The sequence below is a fragment of the Somniosus microcephalus genome, chromosome 23, assembly GCF_052327205.1.
Source record: "Somniosus microcephalus isolate GS21.2 chromosome 23, FLI_Smic_1.0, whole genome shotgun sequence".
Classification (NCBI taxonomy): Eukaryota; Metazoa; Chordata; class Chondrichthyes; order Squaliformes; family Somniosidae; genus Somniosus; species Somniosus microcephalus.
This window is the reverse complement of record NC_141009.1, coordinates 36,357,307-36,377,906: the sequence shown is the minus strand read 5'-3', so window position 1 is coordinate 36,377,906 and position 20,600 is coordinate 36,357,307. Positions and strand designations below refer to the sequence as shown.

Below are 20,600 nucleotides of genomic sequence, written 5' to 3'. Positions count from 1 at the left end.
TTTTCTATTGCAACCCATGTATAAAATGCTATTTTTTTCTCTCCTCTATGCAAACTTCCAGAGCAGGCAACCACAAATATAACAGACGATCAAAATCATTTTAGTTGACTGTGACATAGGATCGAAAGGCATACAAGACCAAGTCTCATTGGCAACTCCTTATTTGGTTGACAGTCCTGCTGTGATGGGAATACAGATTTAACAAAAGAAATCACAGCAGATACAAATTTTTTGATTGGATCATATACATTTTTTGTGCAAGATTTTCAACAATATCTCTGGCAGAAAGAAACAAAAATGTAAATTTGATAATCACTGCACTCTACAATATGTCCCAAGAATAACAATGAGCCAGAATGTTTGGTACCATCACAGTACATGCTAAATTTTATAAAGAAATTTTGAGGAGACATGTTCTTGTTCATGATTTAAGAGATTGATAATGTAAACCAAATTGCCAGCATACACTTTTTCAAAAAGCAAAAATCAGTATCTGTGGCAAAGCTACTTAGCAGATTTTGCTAAAAATCTAACCAAGCCGTAGTATAAATTACAAGAAATGTATATCCACTGTCTCACTCACAGTATCCAAATTAGCCAAACTAGATTAGAATAACTATTTCATATGGAAATACTACCACAGAACTACTATGTTCTACTGCTCATCAAGCTTCAACATGTCCTGATTCAAAAAATCTTCTGGATCATGACATTAATGCTCTAAATTTGTCCCACCCATAAAGCAATATCCACATGTGCAACTCATTTCACATTGTTGCCTTTAATGTTCAAATAGTGGGGACAAATGTCATTACATTAGAGACCAGCCTTGGCCTAGTGGAAGCACTCTTGCTCGAGTCAGACACTTCATTGCAGTACTGAGGGAGTGCTGCATTGTTGGAGATGCCATCTTTCAGATGAGCAATTAAGTCTGATCCATCAGGTTATTTTTAATTCATTCACGGGAAGCAAGCTTCACTGGGAAGGCCAGCAATTATCATCCATCCCTAATTGCCCTTGAAAAGATGGTGAGCCGCATTTTTGAACCACTGCAATTGGAAGAGCTGGGGTGTTCTCCCGGTGTCCTGGCCAACATTTATCCCTCAGTCAACACCTTAAACATATGGGCCCCGATTTTGCGGTAGAAGTAAGAGACTATCAGCACTCACCATTATTAATGAGTAAATTGGAAAGCAACTTCCGGCGACTGCACATGCACAGTTAAATGCAGAAATCAGGAAGTTGCTGTCCGGGTTGTCCTGTTGCTCCAAAAGCTTCGCTATAACAATATTTTGCGGCGAGACTCCGCATTCAAATACATGAAAGGACGTGATGTTGGGCTATTTACGTGATAGATACCCACTAAACACGCCAGAAAATAAAGTTAGGGCTTGTCCATTCCAGTGTAAGTACATTTTTAATGGCATGATAAATCTTAATTACTGCCAAACAACCTCTCTGGCACTCAAAATTTTACAAGTGCAGAATCTCATTCCTTCAGATTTTAATTGTTGTTGGAGATTTTAAAAATTTAAATAATTTTTTTTCACTTTCTTGCTCTTATCTCTCTCAATCCCATCTTTCTTTCTCTTTATTTCGCTTTCTGTACATAATTTGCCATTGAATTAACTATTCTAACCTTCGATTTCCTGGTTGATGCTGCGTGCCCCAGTAAGGATTCACCAATCTAATTTGTTGAGGAAGTAAGACAGCTGCTTGCTGTGTTTACAGGTCCTAGGATCCCCTGTAGAGGGCACCGCACTGCTCTGGATTTCTAATAGTTGTATGTTCCAGTGCAAAAGCCCATAGAAAGTCTGAGGGAAAGTGCAATGAACGGATAGCGCCGTTCGTTCACCGCTGACCGCAAAATCCGGGCAATTATCAAGTCACTTATTTCATTGCTGTTTGTGGGACCTTGGCAGCCATGTTTCCTACATTACAATTAGCTGTAAAGCACTTTGAGGCGTCCAGAGCTCATGAAAGGCACTCTCTTTCTTTCTTCACAAACTTGGGCCAATATATGGAAGAAAATTATGTCAATGCAAAGTCATCTCAGAATTCAAAATCAACAGGTTGCTAGTAAAATTGATGTTACACTTTCTCCACTTAGAGCCTCCCTCTCCCAAATTTGATCATACTGGTTAGAGGATATATTAGTTATCAGCCTGAAAAATACTACAAGACATCCATTGGACAGAAATGGATGTGCTGCTCCTACTAAATACTGAGACATCAATGACATTTACTAATGCTTAATATTACAAGTATGACAATAATCAAAAGAAGCTTCCAGCTTATGTACAAAAATTTGGTCAAGCAATGTTGAACCTGGCAGATGCCTCAGGTACCTCAGTTATTAGCATTTTAGCATAGTTCTCCAGGTCAGAACTCAACACAGACAGAAGACCAATCAACTTCAGCCTCCATATCCTCCCAATCTCTCAACTCAACGGCGAGAAGCTGTCCCCCTACTCCTCCGGCACTTTCTCCTCCTTTGAGCATCTCACTTTATTCCACCCCTCTCACCTCATTTAAAATTCTCATTCTTTACTGCCCACCCAAGTACCATAAAGATGTGCAGGTTAGGTTGATTGGCCATGATAAAAATTGGCCCTTAGTGTTAGGGGGGATTAAATACGTGGGGTTACGGGGATAGGGCTTGGGTGGGATGGCTGTTGGTGTAGGGACCGGGTGCTAGGGTTTGGATGATCAGCCATGATCTCGTTGAATGGCAGAGCAGGCTCGAAGGGCCAAATGGCCTACTCCTGCTCCTATCTTCTATGTTTCTATATCTTCACTGCTTGCCACCCTCAGCTTCTGCACCGAACGACTTCTCATCCTCAGTGATTTCAACTTCCATCTCAATTCATCATGCTCTCTCTCTTCCGAGTTCACTAGCCTCCTATCCTCTGTTAATCTCTCCCTCCATGTAAACTCCCCAACCCATATTCATGGCCACCCCCTCGACCTTGCCATCTCTCGTGTCAATCGCAGATAAGGCCTTCTCTGACCACTTCCTCGTATCGCTCTCCACCCACATCCCCATTCCACCCCCTCCCCAGCCCTACTTCCTTCTGTGTCCACTCCTAGAAAAAATTCTCTACCAACTGCCTTGCACCCTCTATTCACCGTGACATTTCTGCAGCTACTGATCTGCTCAACCACACCCTCACCACCACCTTTGATGCCCTAGTCCCTATTAAAACAATTACTCTCCCTCACCCTGGCCATTCCCACGGTACGGCCCTCATCTTCGCTCCCTTAAGTCCAAGAGACGCAGACTTGAACGGATATGGCGGACAACTGGTTTAGCCATTCACTGCCAGATCAGGCTGGACCACAAAGCATTATCGGGTCCTGCTCTCGTCTGCCAAAATTGCTCACTATTCCAGAATAATTCTGGAATGCAAAGATAAACCCCGGCTTCTATTCTCCACTGCTAACCGTCTTCTTAAACCCCTCTCCCCTGTCTCCTCCGACAACAAGTGTGAGGAGCTCATGGACTTCTCTGTCTCCAAGATTGAGACCATCTGTTCAGCTGCCTCTGCCACTTCCCTTCCTTCCCCTAGACCATTGGGCCAAGCTTCCGTTAAGGTTACCCCCTGCCCTAGCCTTGAACTCGCATCTTTCTCCAGTTTCTCGCCCATCTCCCCTCATGACCTCTCCATGCTCATCTTGTCCACAAGACCCACTTCCTGCTCCCTCGACCCTATTCCCACCAAACTACTGGACCACCCAACTTCATTTTCTGGCTCTCATGTTAGTGGATATTGTTAACGGTTCTCTCTCCTCAGATACTGTCCCCCTCTCCCTCAAATCTGCAGTCATCACCACTCTCCTCAAAATACCAACCCTTGCCCCCTCCATCCTTGCAAACGACCGTCCTTGCAAACTGCCACCCCCCCATCTCCAACCTCCCTTTCCTCTCGAAAGTCATTGAACGTGTTGTCACCTCCCAAATCCATACCCATCTTTTCCGCAACTCCATGTTTGAATCCCTCCAATCAGGTTTCCGCCCTTGCCACAGTACTGAAACGGCTCTTATCAAAGTCACAAATTACATCCTTTCTGACAGTGACAAAGGTAAACTATCCTTCCTCGTCCTTCTTGACTTGTCTGCAGCCTTTGACATGGTTGACCACTCCATCCTTCTCCAACGCCTCTCCACCATCATCCAGCTGGGTGGGACTGCACTCGTCTGGTTCCATTCTTATCTAATCGTAGCCAGAGAATCACCTGCAATGGCTTCTCTTCCCGCTCCCACATTGTTATCTCTGGTGTCCCCCAAGGATCTATCCTTGGTCTCCTCCTATTTCTGATCTACATGTTGCTTTGGCAACATCATCCGAAAACACAGCATCAGTTTCCACATGTTCGCGGATGACACCCAGCTCTACCTCACTACCACTTCTCTCAACCCCTCCAGAGTCTCTAAATTGTCAGACTGCTCCAGTTCTGCATGAGCAGAAATTTTCTCCAATTAAATATTGTGAAGAGCAAAGCCATTGTCTTCAGTCCCCACCACAAACTCCATCCCTCTCCCCAACATCTGTTTGAAGCTGAACCACACTGTTCGCAATCTTGGTGTCATATTTAACATATATCCGCAGCATAACTAAGGCCGCCTATTTCCACCTCCGTAACATCGCCCGTCTCCATCATTGCCTCAGCTCATCCACTGCTGAAACCCTCATCCATGCCTTTATTACCTCTAGATTTGACTATTCCAACGCACTCCTATCTGGCCTCCCACATTCTACCCTACGTAAACTTGGTCATCCAAAACTCTGGTGCCAGTGTCCTAACTTGCACCAAGTTCCATTCACCCATCACCACTGCGCTCACTGACCTACATTGGCTTCCGGTTAAGCAATGCCGCAATTTCAAAATTTGCATCCCTGTTTTCAAATCCCTCCATGGCCTCGCCCCTCCCCATCGCTGTAATCTCCTTCAGCCCCACAAACCACCACCCACCCCCCCATCCCCCACACGATATCTGCGGTCCTCTAATGAGAAACATAGAAAAATAGGAGCAGGCGTAGGCCGTTCTGCCCTTTGAGGCTACTCCGCCATTCAGTATGATCATGGCTGATCCTATATCTCAATACCATATTCCCACTCTCTCCCCATACCCATTGATGCCTTTTGTGTCTTGAAATCTATCTATCTCCTTCTTAAATATATTCAGTGACTTGGCCTCCACAGCCTTCTGTGATAGAGAATTCCACAGGCTCACCACCCTCAGTGAAGAAATTTCTCCTCATCTCAGTCCTAAATGTCCTACCCCATATCCTGAGACTGTGACCCCTTGGTCTAGACCCCCCCAAGCCAGGGGAAACATCCTCCCTGCATCAGTCTGTCTAGCCCTGTCAGAATTTTATATGTTTCAATGAGATCCCCTCTCATTCTTCTAAAGTCTAGTGAATACAGGCCTAGTCGACCCAATCTCTCCTCATAAGACAGTCCTGCCATCCCAGGAATCAGTCTGGTGAACCTTCGCTGCACTCCCTCTATGGCAAGTATATCCTTTCTTAGGTAAGGAGACCAAAACTGCACACAGTACTCCAGGTGTGGTCTCACCAAGGCCCTGTATAACTGTAGTAAGACATCCTTGCTCCTGTACTCAAATCCCCTTGCAATGAAGGCCAACATACCATTTGCCTTCCTAACTGCTTGCTGCACCTGCATGTTTGCTTTCAGTGACTGGTGTACAAGGACACCCAGGTCCCTCTGTACATCAACATTTCCCAATCTAACACCATTTAAATAATACTCTGCCTTTCTGTTTTTCCTACCGAAGTGGATAACTTCACATTTATCCACGTTATACTGCATCGGCCATGTATTTGCCCACTCACTCAACTTGTCTAAATCGCCTTGAAGCCTCTTTGCATCCTCCTCACAACTCACAATCCCACCTAGCTTTGTGTCGTCAGCAAACTTGGAAATATTACATTTGGTTCCCTCATCCACATCATTGATATATATAGCTGGGGCCCAGGCACTGATCCCTGCAGTGCCCCACTAGTCACCGCCTGCCACCCCGAAAAAGACCCATTTATTCCTACACTTTGTTTCCTGTCTGTTAACCAATTTTCAACCCATGCCAGTATATTACCCCCAATCCCATGTGCTTTAATTTTGCACACCAACCTCTTATGTGGGACTTTATCAAAGGCCTTCTGAAAATCCAAATACACCACATCCACTGGTTCTCCCTTATCTATTCTACCAGTTACATCCTCAAAAAACTCCAGTAGGTTTGTCAAACACTATTTCCCTTTCATAAATCCATGTTGACTTTGTCTAATCCCGTTGACATAGATTTATGAAAGGGAAATCATGTTTGACAAACCTACTGGAGCTTTTTGAGGATGTAACTGGTGAAATAGATAAGGGACAACTAGTGGATGTGGTGTATTTGGATTTTCAGAAGGCCTTTGATAATTCTACCCTCAAGCATCCCCGATTATAATCGCTCAACCATTGGTGTCCGTACCTTCTGCCTAGGCCCTAAGCTCTGGAATTCCCGATCTAAACCTCTCTCTCCTACTTTAAGACGCTCCTTAAAACGGACCTCTTTGACCAAGCTTTTGGTCACCTGCCCTAATTTCTCCTTATATGGCTCGGTGTCAATTTTTTTGTCTTCTAATACTCCTGTGAAGCGTCTTGGGACGTTTTACTATGTTAAAGGTGCTCTGTAAATACAAGTTGTTGTGGTTGTTGGATGCTTTTATCCACTAAATTTGATAAAAAACCAGGCCCAGATGGATTTATGTTAAAAAAAATTGATGTCAACTGATGTCTAAATTTTCACCCATGCTGCTGAATGCACAAAAACTACAATTACCATTTAACACTTATAGCAAGACATCTATTGGATATTGCTCATGCATGAAAAAACACAAATAAGCTACCCAGTGTGCCTCTTTCTCACTAAACTCAGTACAGCTTTTCAAAGAGCATGTTACTCCCATCTGTTACAACTTCCCTCCCCCAAATGTTCTGCTCTTCTCTCCCCTCCTTTCCTGAAAGCTTACTCTGGATTCAGCTCTATTTGCTTTGGTTATTTCTTTACTTCTTCGAATGTGGCCCATTTACAGCTACAGACCCAGCTCCTACTTTCTGTTTAAGAGTCCCAGATTCTGTTGAACTTGATTATTCGGTGGTCACTGTCCCCCAAAGATGCAACAACTTTCACTTTCTGTACGTTGACTAGTTCATTTACCAATACTAAGCTACCTCTTTTGGCTTCTCTGACACACTGGACCAAGAAGCGGCCCTGATTCTAAACCACTCAAGTTTTCTCAATTTATATTCGGCTAACTGAAATCATCCATTAACATAATTCGGAGAGACTGGGGGTAGAATCAGGGAATCTGCATTTGTTTTTATATAAAGAAAAGTTTAATTTTCTCCACCCACAGACTAACTGTGGCTGAAAGAGAAGGTAGCCTTTTTCTAAAAGTTTGCTTAGACCACTATGAATCCTGTATTGGGAGATGCACAAGCAGAGCTCAATTACAAGTCCCTCCAGTTCTCCATCCTCAACCCCACCCCCTCAATATAAAGCTCTCATACCTCCACTCAGCACTTCTCGTGGCATAATAACTAGCAAATCAACAGACAGGTGTATGAATCCACATACGCTATTTTATGGTATCACTCGTTGCACTACACCATCTCACTTCTCCAGGGTTTCTGTTCAACAGGTCTGCCCCAATTCTGTGAACCTGCTGAAAGTCAGGATACAAATTACATCAGGAGTCAACCTCGCAAGCATTTGCCTGAAAGACCTCAATAGTTCCACCACAGTTCAATGCAAGCCATCGTACTTCAGCTGCTCTTCCTGAAAACTTACTAGTTGGAAAACTTGAGAAACTGGTCTCCCAAAAAAAGACAACTGCGGCATTCTACGCAAACCTTGAAAAGGGTCATGGATCTCATCCCTTCTGGTTCATTTATTAACTAACAATTTAATACTGCCTTGTCACAAGATCATCAAAGAACTAACATTTATTAAGTAAACCAGGTAAAGACTTTTTTCCCCCTCACTTTTTAAGCAGTGAGGATGTGTTACCTGGCAGTCTTTGTCATCAATGACAACATAGGGTACAGCATAATTAAGCCGATCATGTCTATTCGAATCTTTAGGAAACAGAAGTAATTAATGCGGTATGAAGACCACGTAGGAGGTGGTTTAAAACTGGATACCGTTACATTCATTAAAATACTGATATACAACCAACGCTTCATAAATTGAAGATTTTCATTACTTGATTAGTCTGTAAAATGTTGGATTAGTATAGAAATTTGAATGAATCTAACATTACATAGTTGCCAACGTCACACTACTGCCAATAGTGAGAGCTGTTGGGGTGAATGGTAGAAGACAAGACCGTTAACCCAATCTAGTGAAAACAGTTGTATTTATTCTTCTTACAGGCCTCTGTCAATTATACTTTTCAACCAGCCTCCGAGAACTACAGAAAGCAGCCCAGGGTTGTCACTTTTTTGTCTAACCATTGCTTTGATGGCCCACTCTTAATTCTTCATCTAGCAACAGTCTTGGTCTCGCGAGCTACTCTGCTCTCAAAATGAAACTCCCACATCTCTTACAATGCTAAAGCTTTCCCCAAAATGCTTCTCTCCCTCATTTGCACCAAACATTTTAATCTAAACACTCGACAAAGCCCAAAACTTGATTATCTGCACCTTGGGAGCTTTATTTAACACCTCTTTTATATTCTTAATGCAGGATAGAAGGAAAGGCAATTACTCTCTGTCCGTCACTGCAGTGCTCAATTTTATCGATATTCCAACACTCCGTGCTCCTCTGAACTTTACAACTTTTTACATCCCAAACTGTAAACACTCCACCTACGTTCTACTCCACTCCACATTCTTTGTCCTCCCTAAATCCTCACTGTGGAAATCAAAAACATATCACAGACACGTACCCTCAAACTCGCTCTGTCTCAGGACCTCAAAATCATGGAAATAATTCCTAAGCTGTCTTCTCCTTGGAATCTTCAAGCTTTTAAAACCTAAGCTTGACATCTCCATCATTCCTTCACAACTTGCCTCCCCCCTCTCTGCCTTGGGAATGTCCTGGACTATGGACCGCCACTCTTCAGAGGTTTCTCAAACAATAATGAATCTTCTCATTAAACTCCTCCACCAACTGCAGACACAGAGCAGTATTGGGGTACCTTGGGGCACTGTGTCCAAATCTCGAATACAACCTGTCCCTGACAGGGTCACACAGGCTTTCCTCCCTAATAGAGGAAATGTCTTCAGTATATGAATGACACAGCATCAAGGATCCTGCAACATTGGTCCAGAGGTCTCTTTCTTCATACAGTACTTAAAGGTTTTCCCACTTCTTGTAATGTAAGCATCAGTAAGCCTGAGCCCAGAGTATCAAGATCAGAAGCAGGAGCATAGTGCCTCAGTGAATTAAGGATTAGTGTTAAACAGCAAATACCAAGTAACTACTTGAGCAATGAGGGAACCTTGGTTTCCTTAATACCAACCAGACATCAGCAGAAACCAGTTAGGCCAAGATTTATTTATTTATTATTATTTTTTTAAATTGTACACCTAAACTATTGCTTTCCCAGTCTTACTCCATGTGAGTTTACACAACAAACAGGCTTGTGAACTAACATGGATAGTCAGACTTGACTGAACAGTGTTACCATCTTTACCATTCTTGATTTCATCATCTCTTCAGGGTGCTGGAATTTTCTCTTTGCTGGCTTTCCTTTGAATATTTGGCAAAATTAGTACCATGCTCCATTGTGATTCACAGAGATCCTGATTGGCTAACCAAAGACACATAAGCACACCATGAACATTTTGAAGTTACAGCATGCCATAAAATCAAAGTGCATTAACAAAGCTAGAAATCACTACCAAAGGTTTGAGACTAAGGGCTAAAAATGGATGATCACAAATGAAGTCGACACTAAACGCATTCATATAATGTAGAGCATATTTCCTATGGTGGACTCTATAGATAATTCCAAAGTGAAATCATTGAGTCAAAAGATAAAGAATAATGGATAGAAATCTGGGTTGAAGTCAAAGAACAACCTGAACTGACTGCCAAATAAAAATATGGAGGATCTATTTGTAAGTACATGCAGCTCACTGGCCCACATGCCCAAATTAAAAGGACAGAGTCAGACAGTTATTGCACAAGAAATTCAAACACAGATGAACACACACAAGTACATTTTATGAGGAATAAGATACCACAATGTGTTGAGCATCAGGTTATCTCCTGACTTCCTTCATAAATCTTTACACCAAGCAACATGGGTAGGGGGAAGAGGAGAATGGGGGCACCTCCTACTGGTTTTCCTATCTCGCATAGGGTGAAGGCTGTAATTGTTGAGGGCTTGGAGGCTTCAGTTGCGCAATTATTGCCAGAATATCACAAGAGATACCTGTTGTTATTTTCTGAAAACCATAAAATGGAAACCTCATCCACTTGCGGCATATAGATGGGAAGATTTCCTTGATGCAAAGATGGACGCCACAACTTAAGATCAAATAGCAAGCTAACAGTGCCTGTGGTGACATATGAAGAACAGCTACTTGGACACGATGCCAGAAGACTGCCAACACTTAGGAAGCATACCCAGCAAAAAAGTCCCTGCCTAGAGGAGAGTGAGAGAAAAGAATAGAGAGAAGAAACAAAGAAACCGTCATGTAAAAGTCAGTGCTCAATAATCCAACCACCTGTGGAAGGTTGCGGGGGAACTTGCTGCTAAAACCATGCATTTTAAGAGAGTAGAACGACTATATGAGAAAGAGTTGTATGTCAAATGGTGTACAGTTTGAACACTCTGATGACCAAAGATTCCAAAAGATCTTTCTGGATCCAAAGACATTGAATGGAATTCCCTTGGTGAAGAACACAAATGTCCGTGAGTATTCGGAATCTGTATTACACAACAGCAGCAAATCCAGAGAATACGCAAGTGAAGGAAAAAACTGCAGCCAGCCTAAGCTTCATGCTGCACTAGTTTGGTGCTTCAACACTGTGCCACTCTGCCATTTGCATGTAGGTGTTCGATCTAATTTCTATTCAAAACCTATGAACCTTAGTGCCAGGATAGATCTGTAATTTCCCATCTTTTTGATAACTACAAAATCTCACATTTTTAACTTTCCTAGACTAAAATGGTCTTCTTTTAGATAGACATGAGCAAAAGAATTATTTTCAAAAGAATACTTAGTTAGAGGTCCAGATGAAGCTCAGTGACCCCAAGTGTTTGCACTTCTTCAGATTTGAACGGCAGACCTGCCTCTGAAGTCTTATTCCCGAAGAGTGGACTTGCAGTGAGCAAAACCATCCTGTTTTAAAGAATCACTTTCCAAGACTTCAATCCTTCACCAATGGACCCTTGGGCGAGATGGAAGCAAGCTTCACAACCTTTGAAACAGTACTGAGCAGATTTGATGCTGCAAAACCTTCGAGAACAAGCAGAATTCAGTACCTGGTTTAACTTTACTTTCAGCAACAATGACAATAAGGTGCTCCGTAAGACAGCGAAAGCTGAAGCTTTCTCAATCAAATCATAACAGACACGTTGCCAAGTCAGAATCAGCAAAGAGCAGAGCCCCAAGCGATAGCAGTTTCAGCAAACTGGACAACAGGGGAGAAGCGTTTGGAGGAGAATGATGTGGTTGACCATGTTGACAAGGAGTTCGAGGAGGGATAATGGACCACTGTCAGAGAGAATGTGGCCATTATGAAAACCTGATTAGAGGGGGAATAGAAATACAGTAAGAACAGGAGAGTGAACGAGAGAGAGAGAGAGAGAGAGAGAGAGAGAGAGCGAGAGAGAGAGAGAACAAAGGAAACAAAAGTAGGAGAGCGGGACATGAATAAAAGAAGAAAAAGTGAGAAGTTGAGGGGAAACAAGGGGGCTACTAATGAGAGGGAATAAATTAGAAAAACTAAAGAGCTGGAGAGTGAACAAAGAGAGGGAAAGAACAAGTGATAGCAAGAGCAAACAAAAGGGAAACGAGCAAGCCCATTCACACACAAACACTAAAGGAAGAGAGTAAAAACCAAGAGCACAAAAGGGGGAAATAACAAATCAGTGGGAGAAACAAAGAACACGAGTTAGAGAGAGAGAGAGAGAGAGAGAGAGAAAACAAAATGGAGAAAAAGAACCAAGATTGGTGTAGCATTTAATGGATATTAATTATTCTAAACAGAAATAAAAATGATCTGAGTACAACATAGGGCAAAAGAACACGAAGCAGAACAGCAGAGCATGTGTCAGCACTACAATGTGCTGGGCCACTTGAGTGGTACCAGTATCTCAGCATGGCTAATGTGGAAGGAGGTAGCAGAAGCCAGACACTTTCCCCAATGGATTGGAAAAGACAAAGATTGAGTCACCACAAGCCAATCTTACACATCCCCTAACAACTCGACTCATATGAAGTACTGACAAAGGCCTTTGAGCAGGTCTTATGCCCACCCTCCTAGCCTGAGAATGTTGTGGACAGGGGTGAAGAGGAGGAAAGAAGAGAAAAATAAATGAAAATGCTAAGATAATATAACATTTGTAGACAGTCTCAAATATAAAAATCCTGAAGACGCAAACAAATACTCCTTCATGGAGCTTTACAAACTACAAATGACAGCATATTTTGCTGTTTTGGTAGTCTACAATATTTGCACTGATCCAAACTTCAATGTCTAAAAAATAAAATTTCCATACTTGAAGCTTTCAAATCACAGGAAGGTTAAAAAGTAAAAACATGGAAGGGAAGTATAAAGTATATGAACAGTAATAACCAAATACTTACTGCAACCTTAAGAACTAATTTCTGCTGTGCATAACATATATGATAGCAAGATTACAAAGAATGAGTCAGGCAATGTTCTAAGTGTAGCTCAGTTGAATTTTTAAAATATATACACAGTTTAGGCTGATGAGATGTGTTATGTGGTTTTTGTTCAGACATTCATATTCAAAGTTGTAAAATGCAAGGTCTCCCAGTAAACTGTCCACACTTCTGGATGAGGACCAACATTCATGAACTCACTGGAGAACTTACTTCAAAAACTGTGAGTTTATGTTAAAAACATTTAACTGTGAAAGTATTTTGAAAATATGTGGATGAAGGATTTCTGTATGCAGTTGAGAACTTGTATTGAAATTTGGCCAAATGTTTAGATAGTTTTACCCTTAATTTTTTCAGTTTCTGTTATCAATTTACTCTTAATATCAATCTCCTAAACTTGGAGGAAACCCTGTGCATGCTCAAGAGTCAACACTCATTTCATTTGAGATTAATTGTCTATGGGCTCAAACATTTACAACTGCTGCTGGTCATTCATTTTCTTTGAGGTATTTATCATCATTTTAACCCAGGCTCTACATTTGAAGAATTTATTTGGACACAGCACTGGCTTAAAATGAACCCAAGTTAAAATCCAAGCTATGTTGAACAATTCTTATACAAACATTTATCCAAGATACTCCAAAAATTACAATACATTACTGGCATTTCTACTTTCTGCTGTGCTAAAAACAGTTTATTGGATTATTTTCCACACTAACCATTTACAAAATAACCTGCAGAGTGATTGCTTGTCATACAGTTAAACAATTCTTAACCATATTCAATCTAAGTAACCTACTCTAAATCTATCAGTTATAAATAAATGTTGAAATCGTACCAAGATTATTTCAAAAACCAAGATGATGCCACTCTAGAACATGAACCCCAATGTAGATTCTTAAAGTGCCAATTCATATCATGGTTATAAATCTTATTGGCCAGTTACATAAAATATTTGTAGAAACACATTTTGTTTTCAATCATGAGACTCTTCATTTGAGAAAAATGCACTTATGACCATGGAATCAATGCTACATTACACACACTACATAAATCTCAAACAATGGATTGGTCAACAGGTTTAACTGTAGTCAAACTTACTGTAAAATTCATGCTTATTAGAAACAATATTTTTTGAACATCTGCTAATAGGCAAGGGCCTCAAAGGCAAGCTAGAATTTAATCTCTCATTTTGTTTTTAAATGATTTTTTTTTTTTTTTTAAATACAGTACTTTTATTATTCCATCTGAATATAGTATGCAGCTCAACTCTAACTCCCCCTGTAGGCTCAGTTTGTGCTTTTGAGCATGCTTGTTGGAGATCATTTCACTGCAGATGCAGCCATTTTGTGGTCCAAGCTGCTGGCAGATATGTGGGGCTGCCATTTGCAGGCACAAGCAAACAATGCTGCATGAGCTCTACCACTGTACAGTTAAATCCAAAAGTATACTAAGCAATCGGTTGCAGCTCACTTCTGGCATAAATATGGAAACCAAAGCACCAATATACAGTGAAAAGTAATTTTAAAATACACAAGTAAAATATGAAAGACAGTAATTTACAGAAACATCTCAACAGTGGTGTCTGACATCATTGAGGCATCAAATCAATCCCTTTTAGATATTTTATTCTATGATTGGAAAAAATATCTTGGATTGGTATTAAAGAGTATAGTAAACAAAAACAGCCCCTCCACAAAGAAATGTTGCACTGCATATAACATTAAATACAACTCAATGTGGTTCAGGTATGATGATCTCAAAGAAAATAAGGCATGTGCCCCATTAATAAAATGCAGCAATGAGCTGTTCATCAGAGCCAATACAACAAGCTAAACATTCTCAAATCTAGGGTTAAACGTTTAAGTACCCTTTGGTGGACAATCTTCTACTTACATAAGCTGTAACAAACATATTGAAACTGAAAACAGTAAAATATTATTCAATGCAGCACCAGATATGGTTATTAAATCACCTAATACACATTCTGTATTACTGCATGCATATTCTGTACTATGACAAAAGCTGTTTCAGGTACAGCTTTTGACAATACTGGCAGTTCCTTATTCATAGACAATCGACAGATATTTTGGGTTTAAATACATATGCACATCCTTTCAGACAGCAATGGTTGCTGTGGTATACAAGAAGATAGTTGGGCAAACAAAGTAGAATTAGACAACATGCTAGATGGTACAGGGCTAAAGTTTACTTTGCAAACTAGTCATGATCAAAGCAATGAGACAACAAAGTCACAACCAACATAACTGCAGAGGACCACAACCAAGACACCATTGTGAAAGATTTTAACTAAAAATCAAGCTTCTTTTTTACATTTTGAAAACATTCCCCACGGAACCTGTCAATGATACTAGTGTACAATTCTAGCAAAGCCACATTTCACTGATGTATAGATTTCACCCAAATAGTGTCCCGCTAAAACCAACTCGACTCCCAACAACATAAATTGATTATTTCTTTGTAAAGAGGAGTATTGCCAACTCACCCAAGTTTCAGTTTAAAATGCTTTCATCACTATAAAAAGCAGGTCATTTTTACCAACAGTACCGGGAGATAGAAAGATTGAGACTGCCCAACTTGGATGACAGTGCAACTTGATAGATTAAAAACACATTGGAGTCCTTTACCAATCAAACTATAATCCTGACAATTTAGCTTTTACAGACATATCTTTCATATTTATAATAAAGAATCTGAAAATGCTGAATTCCAGTGTCCTTCAGCTAATAGTTTGCTGCTGTACCAATTCTTCAATATAGTAATATAATCATGGTCCATCTCTGATCCAGCTCATTTCTGTATTCATCATTTAAAATAACTAACATGCTGATACACAATAGTAAATGGTTACTCCACTCCTGGCGAAAACAGTTGCATGTTGTTTCCTCACCATCAAAAATGCTTCCAGTCTTTGGACAACATCCCATTAAGTGACAGTGTGTACATTCTTGAGAAGAACAAATAATTTACTTTTCTTAGACACTGTGCATTTACCAAGCTATTAGTCAAAATATCATTTTGGATCATGCCTTAATCCACTGCAACCAGCTGCCACATTGTACAGTGCATGTTCCAGCTAACACTTCAGAATCATTTTGGAACTATTGGCAAATTTGTTTCAGCAACAATGGGTAAATGAACTTCATCTTAAAGAACAACATATTGGTAGAAAGAAACAGTTTACTTAACCAATTTCATTCCTCAGCCACAATCAGCTCTACAGTGCTGGCAAATTGTAAGAATCCAAATTGGTAAGAGGCAACATAAAAAGCATACTAATACATATATGCAGTAAATTGCATTTACACTGTACAAACTACACATGCTGTACTAATTTGAAAATCTCAACTATGTTACATGTTTAAATGGCACAACAAAGTACACCAGAAGACTTAATAGACGGTGTTGAATCAACAGTAGCAGACACAAAGGCTGGCATTGTCCCATTTCAACATTCTTCTTACAAGTCACCAGATGAAGACATCTAAAACTCAATAGAACATTGCAACTACTGTAGGTGAGGTTTTCAGAAAGAAAGGTGTACAAATTATTCATTTAATGAAAGATACTTTTATAGTTGTTGGTTCGATCTGCTCAACTCAATACAGTAAACAAGTCAACTCTTCTACTCCCCCTATAGGTTCAGTTACAGCATTCTGAGCATGCTCATTGGATATAAATTCACTGCAGATTCAGCCATTTCATGGTCCAAGCTGCTGGCAGACATGAAGGCCTGCCATTTGGAGACTAATCCACTGTACTATTTTGAATCTTAAAAAGCAACCTCTTCATCTAATTTTTGCAATACTGAATTTGAGATAATAAATCCAAAGCATTTCACAGTATAATTTTTTTACACTTATTGAAAATCTATAGTTTAAACAAAGATCTTAACATATTCTTCCATTTTGTAAATTTGCACACCACTCACACATAACACAATTTGAAATGCAGCATTGTCTGCAGATCTCTAGCCCTACCAAGATAAGCAATGTTAATTCACTGTTAAAAATCATCTGGTATTGTGTGCAAATCCAATTTTTTTTTAATGAAGAATGCTGCATCAGCTTTTGACAGTCTGAATGCAGGTTGGACATCATCAACAGCTAACTATAAAGTGCAAGCACCTTTAAACACAACAATGTAAATATAATGAAGAATGTACAGACATATCATTCCTTTACAATTTTACATCATCTTTACAGAAAGATTAACCTCAACACAAACACCAAAGCAGAGTCTGAAGTAGGTTACCAACAGTTCAATTCAATATGACAATTTGGGGAAAAAGATTAATTAGTTAAGAACCCCTAAATGTCACCAGGGTTTTGTTGAAGTCACTCCAAATTCTGGATATGGATTTGAAGTACGGTTAAAAAAAAAAATCATGCTTTATTTCAAACTGCCTTAACCAATTTTTCTGAATCCCTTAGTCCACAAGGCTCAACTGAAAAAAGAAATTAGAAATGACCAGTAATTAAACCAAAACAATGGTCACACTGTTCTTCATTTGGTTGAGGTAAACTAGTTGAAATACAGAGATGTTGGCTAAATCACTCAAAACAACTGTGATTCTGTGCGATCGGGGCAGGGAAGCCTCCAATCCCTCATCAGTTAAATTCATGGCTAAATTCTGTTCATCGGACATTGTTGTGATCAGTTTAAAAGGCATACTGTACTCGCCTTCAGTAAGATCTTCAATTTTAAGTTCTAAGTTCAAGTAATCCGATAAATTGCAGTTGTCACTGTGCATTTGTAGGATTGTTTATATATCCCATAAGAGTACTGGAAAAGTCAACTCTCATTTTTCCCCCAAACAGTTAAAACTCAACTGAGACAACATTGATCATACCACTGATGGTATGCAGCTCATGAATATTATTTACCAGAAATACAATGCTACATGAACAGGAATAAAATACACCAATTGTTCAGCTTTAAAAAAAATATACATCCCTGGTACATATATAAAGAGAAGTTACATGTGGATGAATACAAGACGTTGAGTCTGTGTTACTGTCCAAATTATGTCAACTCATCCTAACATGCTGCAAGATACAATTTAAAGTGACTTGGTTTTCATCACAAACACCAATGATGATGATATCTACAGCAGTGAGTAACCAACATCTTCATCGGTTTGGTAGATTCCCATTATCATCAATTTGAGGCCATCAGTCAAAAACCAGTAACAGAAATGGAGATGCAAGTTTCACTTCAATATGATCTTTACCCTATTTAAACATCAAAGATGAAACTGTTTACAATAAATTAAAGCACTTTTTACACTTACTGCTACAACTTTGTAGAGATTTGATGCATTCTGACTATTTACCTTACAATGTAAAGACTTTGACATACGTGTTGATTCAAGAAAAAAGATAAAGAAAACATGGATAAAAAGCAACAATTAAAACATTTTTTTTTAGAAGAACCTGAACTTTAAGAAAAACAAAGAGCATGAAGTAAGAAAAAGGGAGTAAATTCTATACGAAAAAACAGGCCTGTCTGACCCTACTGAAGTGACAGTTTGGTCACCATCGAAAGTGGAATCCCCTGATCTGCAGCACCATACAGTGAAGGCCCTCTACATTAGGCTGATTAATGACAGGAGAAAGAGAGATTCTGAAGGAAACATTTCGACATGCACAGGAATACAAACCAGTAAATGAAAAAGGTTAATCAAGGCAAGGATACCAAATGCCCAGCATTAGACATTGCAAACTCTTCCCACTTTCAGATTTAAAACTACTGTAAATTTAATGGAATTGAGCAAGGTGATTCAATACTGAAGACCATCCATTTAGAACAAGCAAGCAGACAAGCCAACGTTAACATGTCATGATCAAGTGCAGGTAAAATTTACTTTGACATTCATCTGCAAGACAATGAGTTGGTCTTAACAGCTCAAGCAGAATTGAGAACTCGATAGTGCAGACCACAATAAATCTTGAACCATTTTACTGTACCACCAGATTATAATAATCAAATTGATACACCCAAAAGAAAGCTCATCTCAATACTGTGCACAACCCAACAACGAAAAACATTTTTCCCCATCTACTAGAATTGGAGGAAGCAGCTGCTTTGCTTTTTTTCCACCCCCCAAAAAAAAAACACTTTTTTGTTGCAAAAATATCAATGGCCAGTGTAAACAAAAGAAACTGCAAACATGCAAGAAGTGCAGAAATGCATATACTATGTAAAAGACCACCTTTCCAACGTGTGAAAGCTCAACTTCGAAGAGGCTTCTGTTGACCATTGGGAAAGGTGTCCATCCATCCTCCATACTCTGCTTCACCCCCACCAAAAAAAAAATTTAAAAATCACTTTTCTTTTGAACTGTCGAGTACAGATTAAACGCAAAACCACGCTGTTCTCACCCGGAGATTTTTTTTTAAATATAATAACACAAAAAAAAGCGCTCTCTCTCTCTCTCTCCCACACGTTTCCCAACCGCCTGGCCAAACAAAAATCTTGTGGAGAAGCCTCGGCGTTGGAGCGAGGCTGGCGTTCCGTCGAGTCACCCGGGAACCAGCCTAGCGGCTGCTCCTGCCACCCGCGCACGCCGGCGACGCATACGTTATCCAGGCTGCGGGGCCGGCAGGCTCCCGGGTACTCTGGTCAGCAGGCCAGCCCCCCTCCCCGCTCCCGCCTCCCTCGGCTCCCTTTTTTTTTACACACACACACAAAGCGCCAACTTTTAATTAAAAAAAAAACCCCGAATCTGCCGGTTGGTATTTTAAAGCCGCAGGCGGCGCTCTCGGGTGCCTCCGCCGATAAGATAATGTCCCCCCCCCTCCCCAATTCGGCACGGCGGTATTTTTGAGGGGGCGGGGGAGGGTAAAGTGTGCGAGGGAAAAGTTGCTCGTTACCTCAGGATCCGGTGAAGCCATGGCTCAGGCTCAGCTCGCCGTGACGCAGCGCCGGCCGCGTGACGTCATCGCCTCTCAGAGACACAGTGGGCTCTCGCTCTCTCTCTCTCTCTCTCACTGTCTGTCTGGTGGAGCAACCCTCCACAGTGTGCTGAGTCTATCTTGTGTATAGCTTGCCTGCTACCCACCCCCGACATAGCAAAGCTAGAGGAATCCTCCCCTTCCCCAACACGGACTAGACTACAACAGGCACAATTTTTTTTTAAAACGTGCACAATATTTTTTTAAACATGCTCAATTTTTTTTAAACTTGCACAATTTTTTAAAACATGCTCAATTTTTTTTAAACTTGCACAATTTTTTAAAACATGCTCAATAGTTTTTAAACTTGCACAATTTTTTTAAACATGCACAATATTTTTAAACATGCACATTTTTAAAAACAGGCACAATTTCTTTTAAACATGCTCATTTTTTAAACATGCACAATTTTTTAAACATGCTCAATATTTTTTAAACTTGCACAATTTTTTTAAACATGCACAATTTCCTTTAAGCATGCTCAATTCTTTTAAACATGCTCAATATTTTTTAAACTTGCACAATTTTTTTAAACATGCTCATTTTTTAAATATGCACCATTTCTTTTAAACTTGCACAATTTTTTTAAACATGCACAATTTTTTTAACATACTCTTTTAAACATGCACTTTTTTTTAACTTGCACAATTTTTTTAAACGTGCACAATATTTTTTAAACATGCACATTTTAAAAAACAAGCACAATTTCTTTTAAACATGCTCATTTTTTAAACATGCAGAATATTT

General features: G+C 40.1%; 1 protein-coding gene across 6 annotated transcripts in view; it reads right to left on the bottom strand.

The window, feature by feature from the left end:
- Positions 1-19,864, bottom strand: part of LOC147101823 (histone-lysine N-methyltransferase EHMT1-like) — a 158,397-nt gene extending 138,533 nt beyond the window's left edge. For 2 of the 6 annotated variants that reach the window (XM_085965787.1, XM_085965792.1), the window contains exon 1: positions 19,112-19,551. In XM_085965787.1, the coding sequence (XP_085821913.1) occupies positions 19,112-19,186 (75 nt within the window). In that variant the 5' untranslated portion in view covers positions 19,187-19,551. Of the gene's footprint in view, positions 1-19,111; positions 19,559-19,772 lie in introns of those variants that run through there. The other 4 variants (XM_085965786.1, XM_085965791.1, XM_085965788.1 and 1 more) reach the window with 3 other exon arrangements.
- Positions 19,865-20,600: the final 736 nt, after the last annotated feature.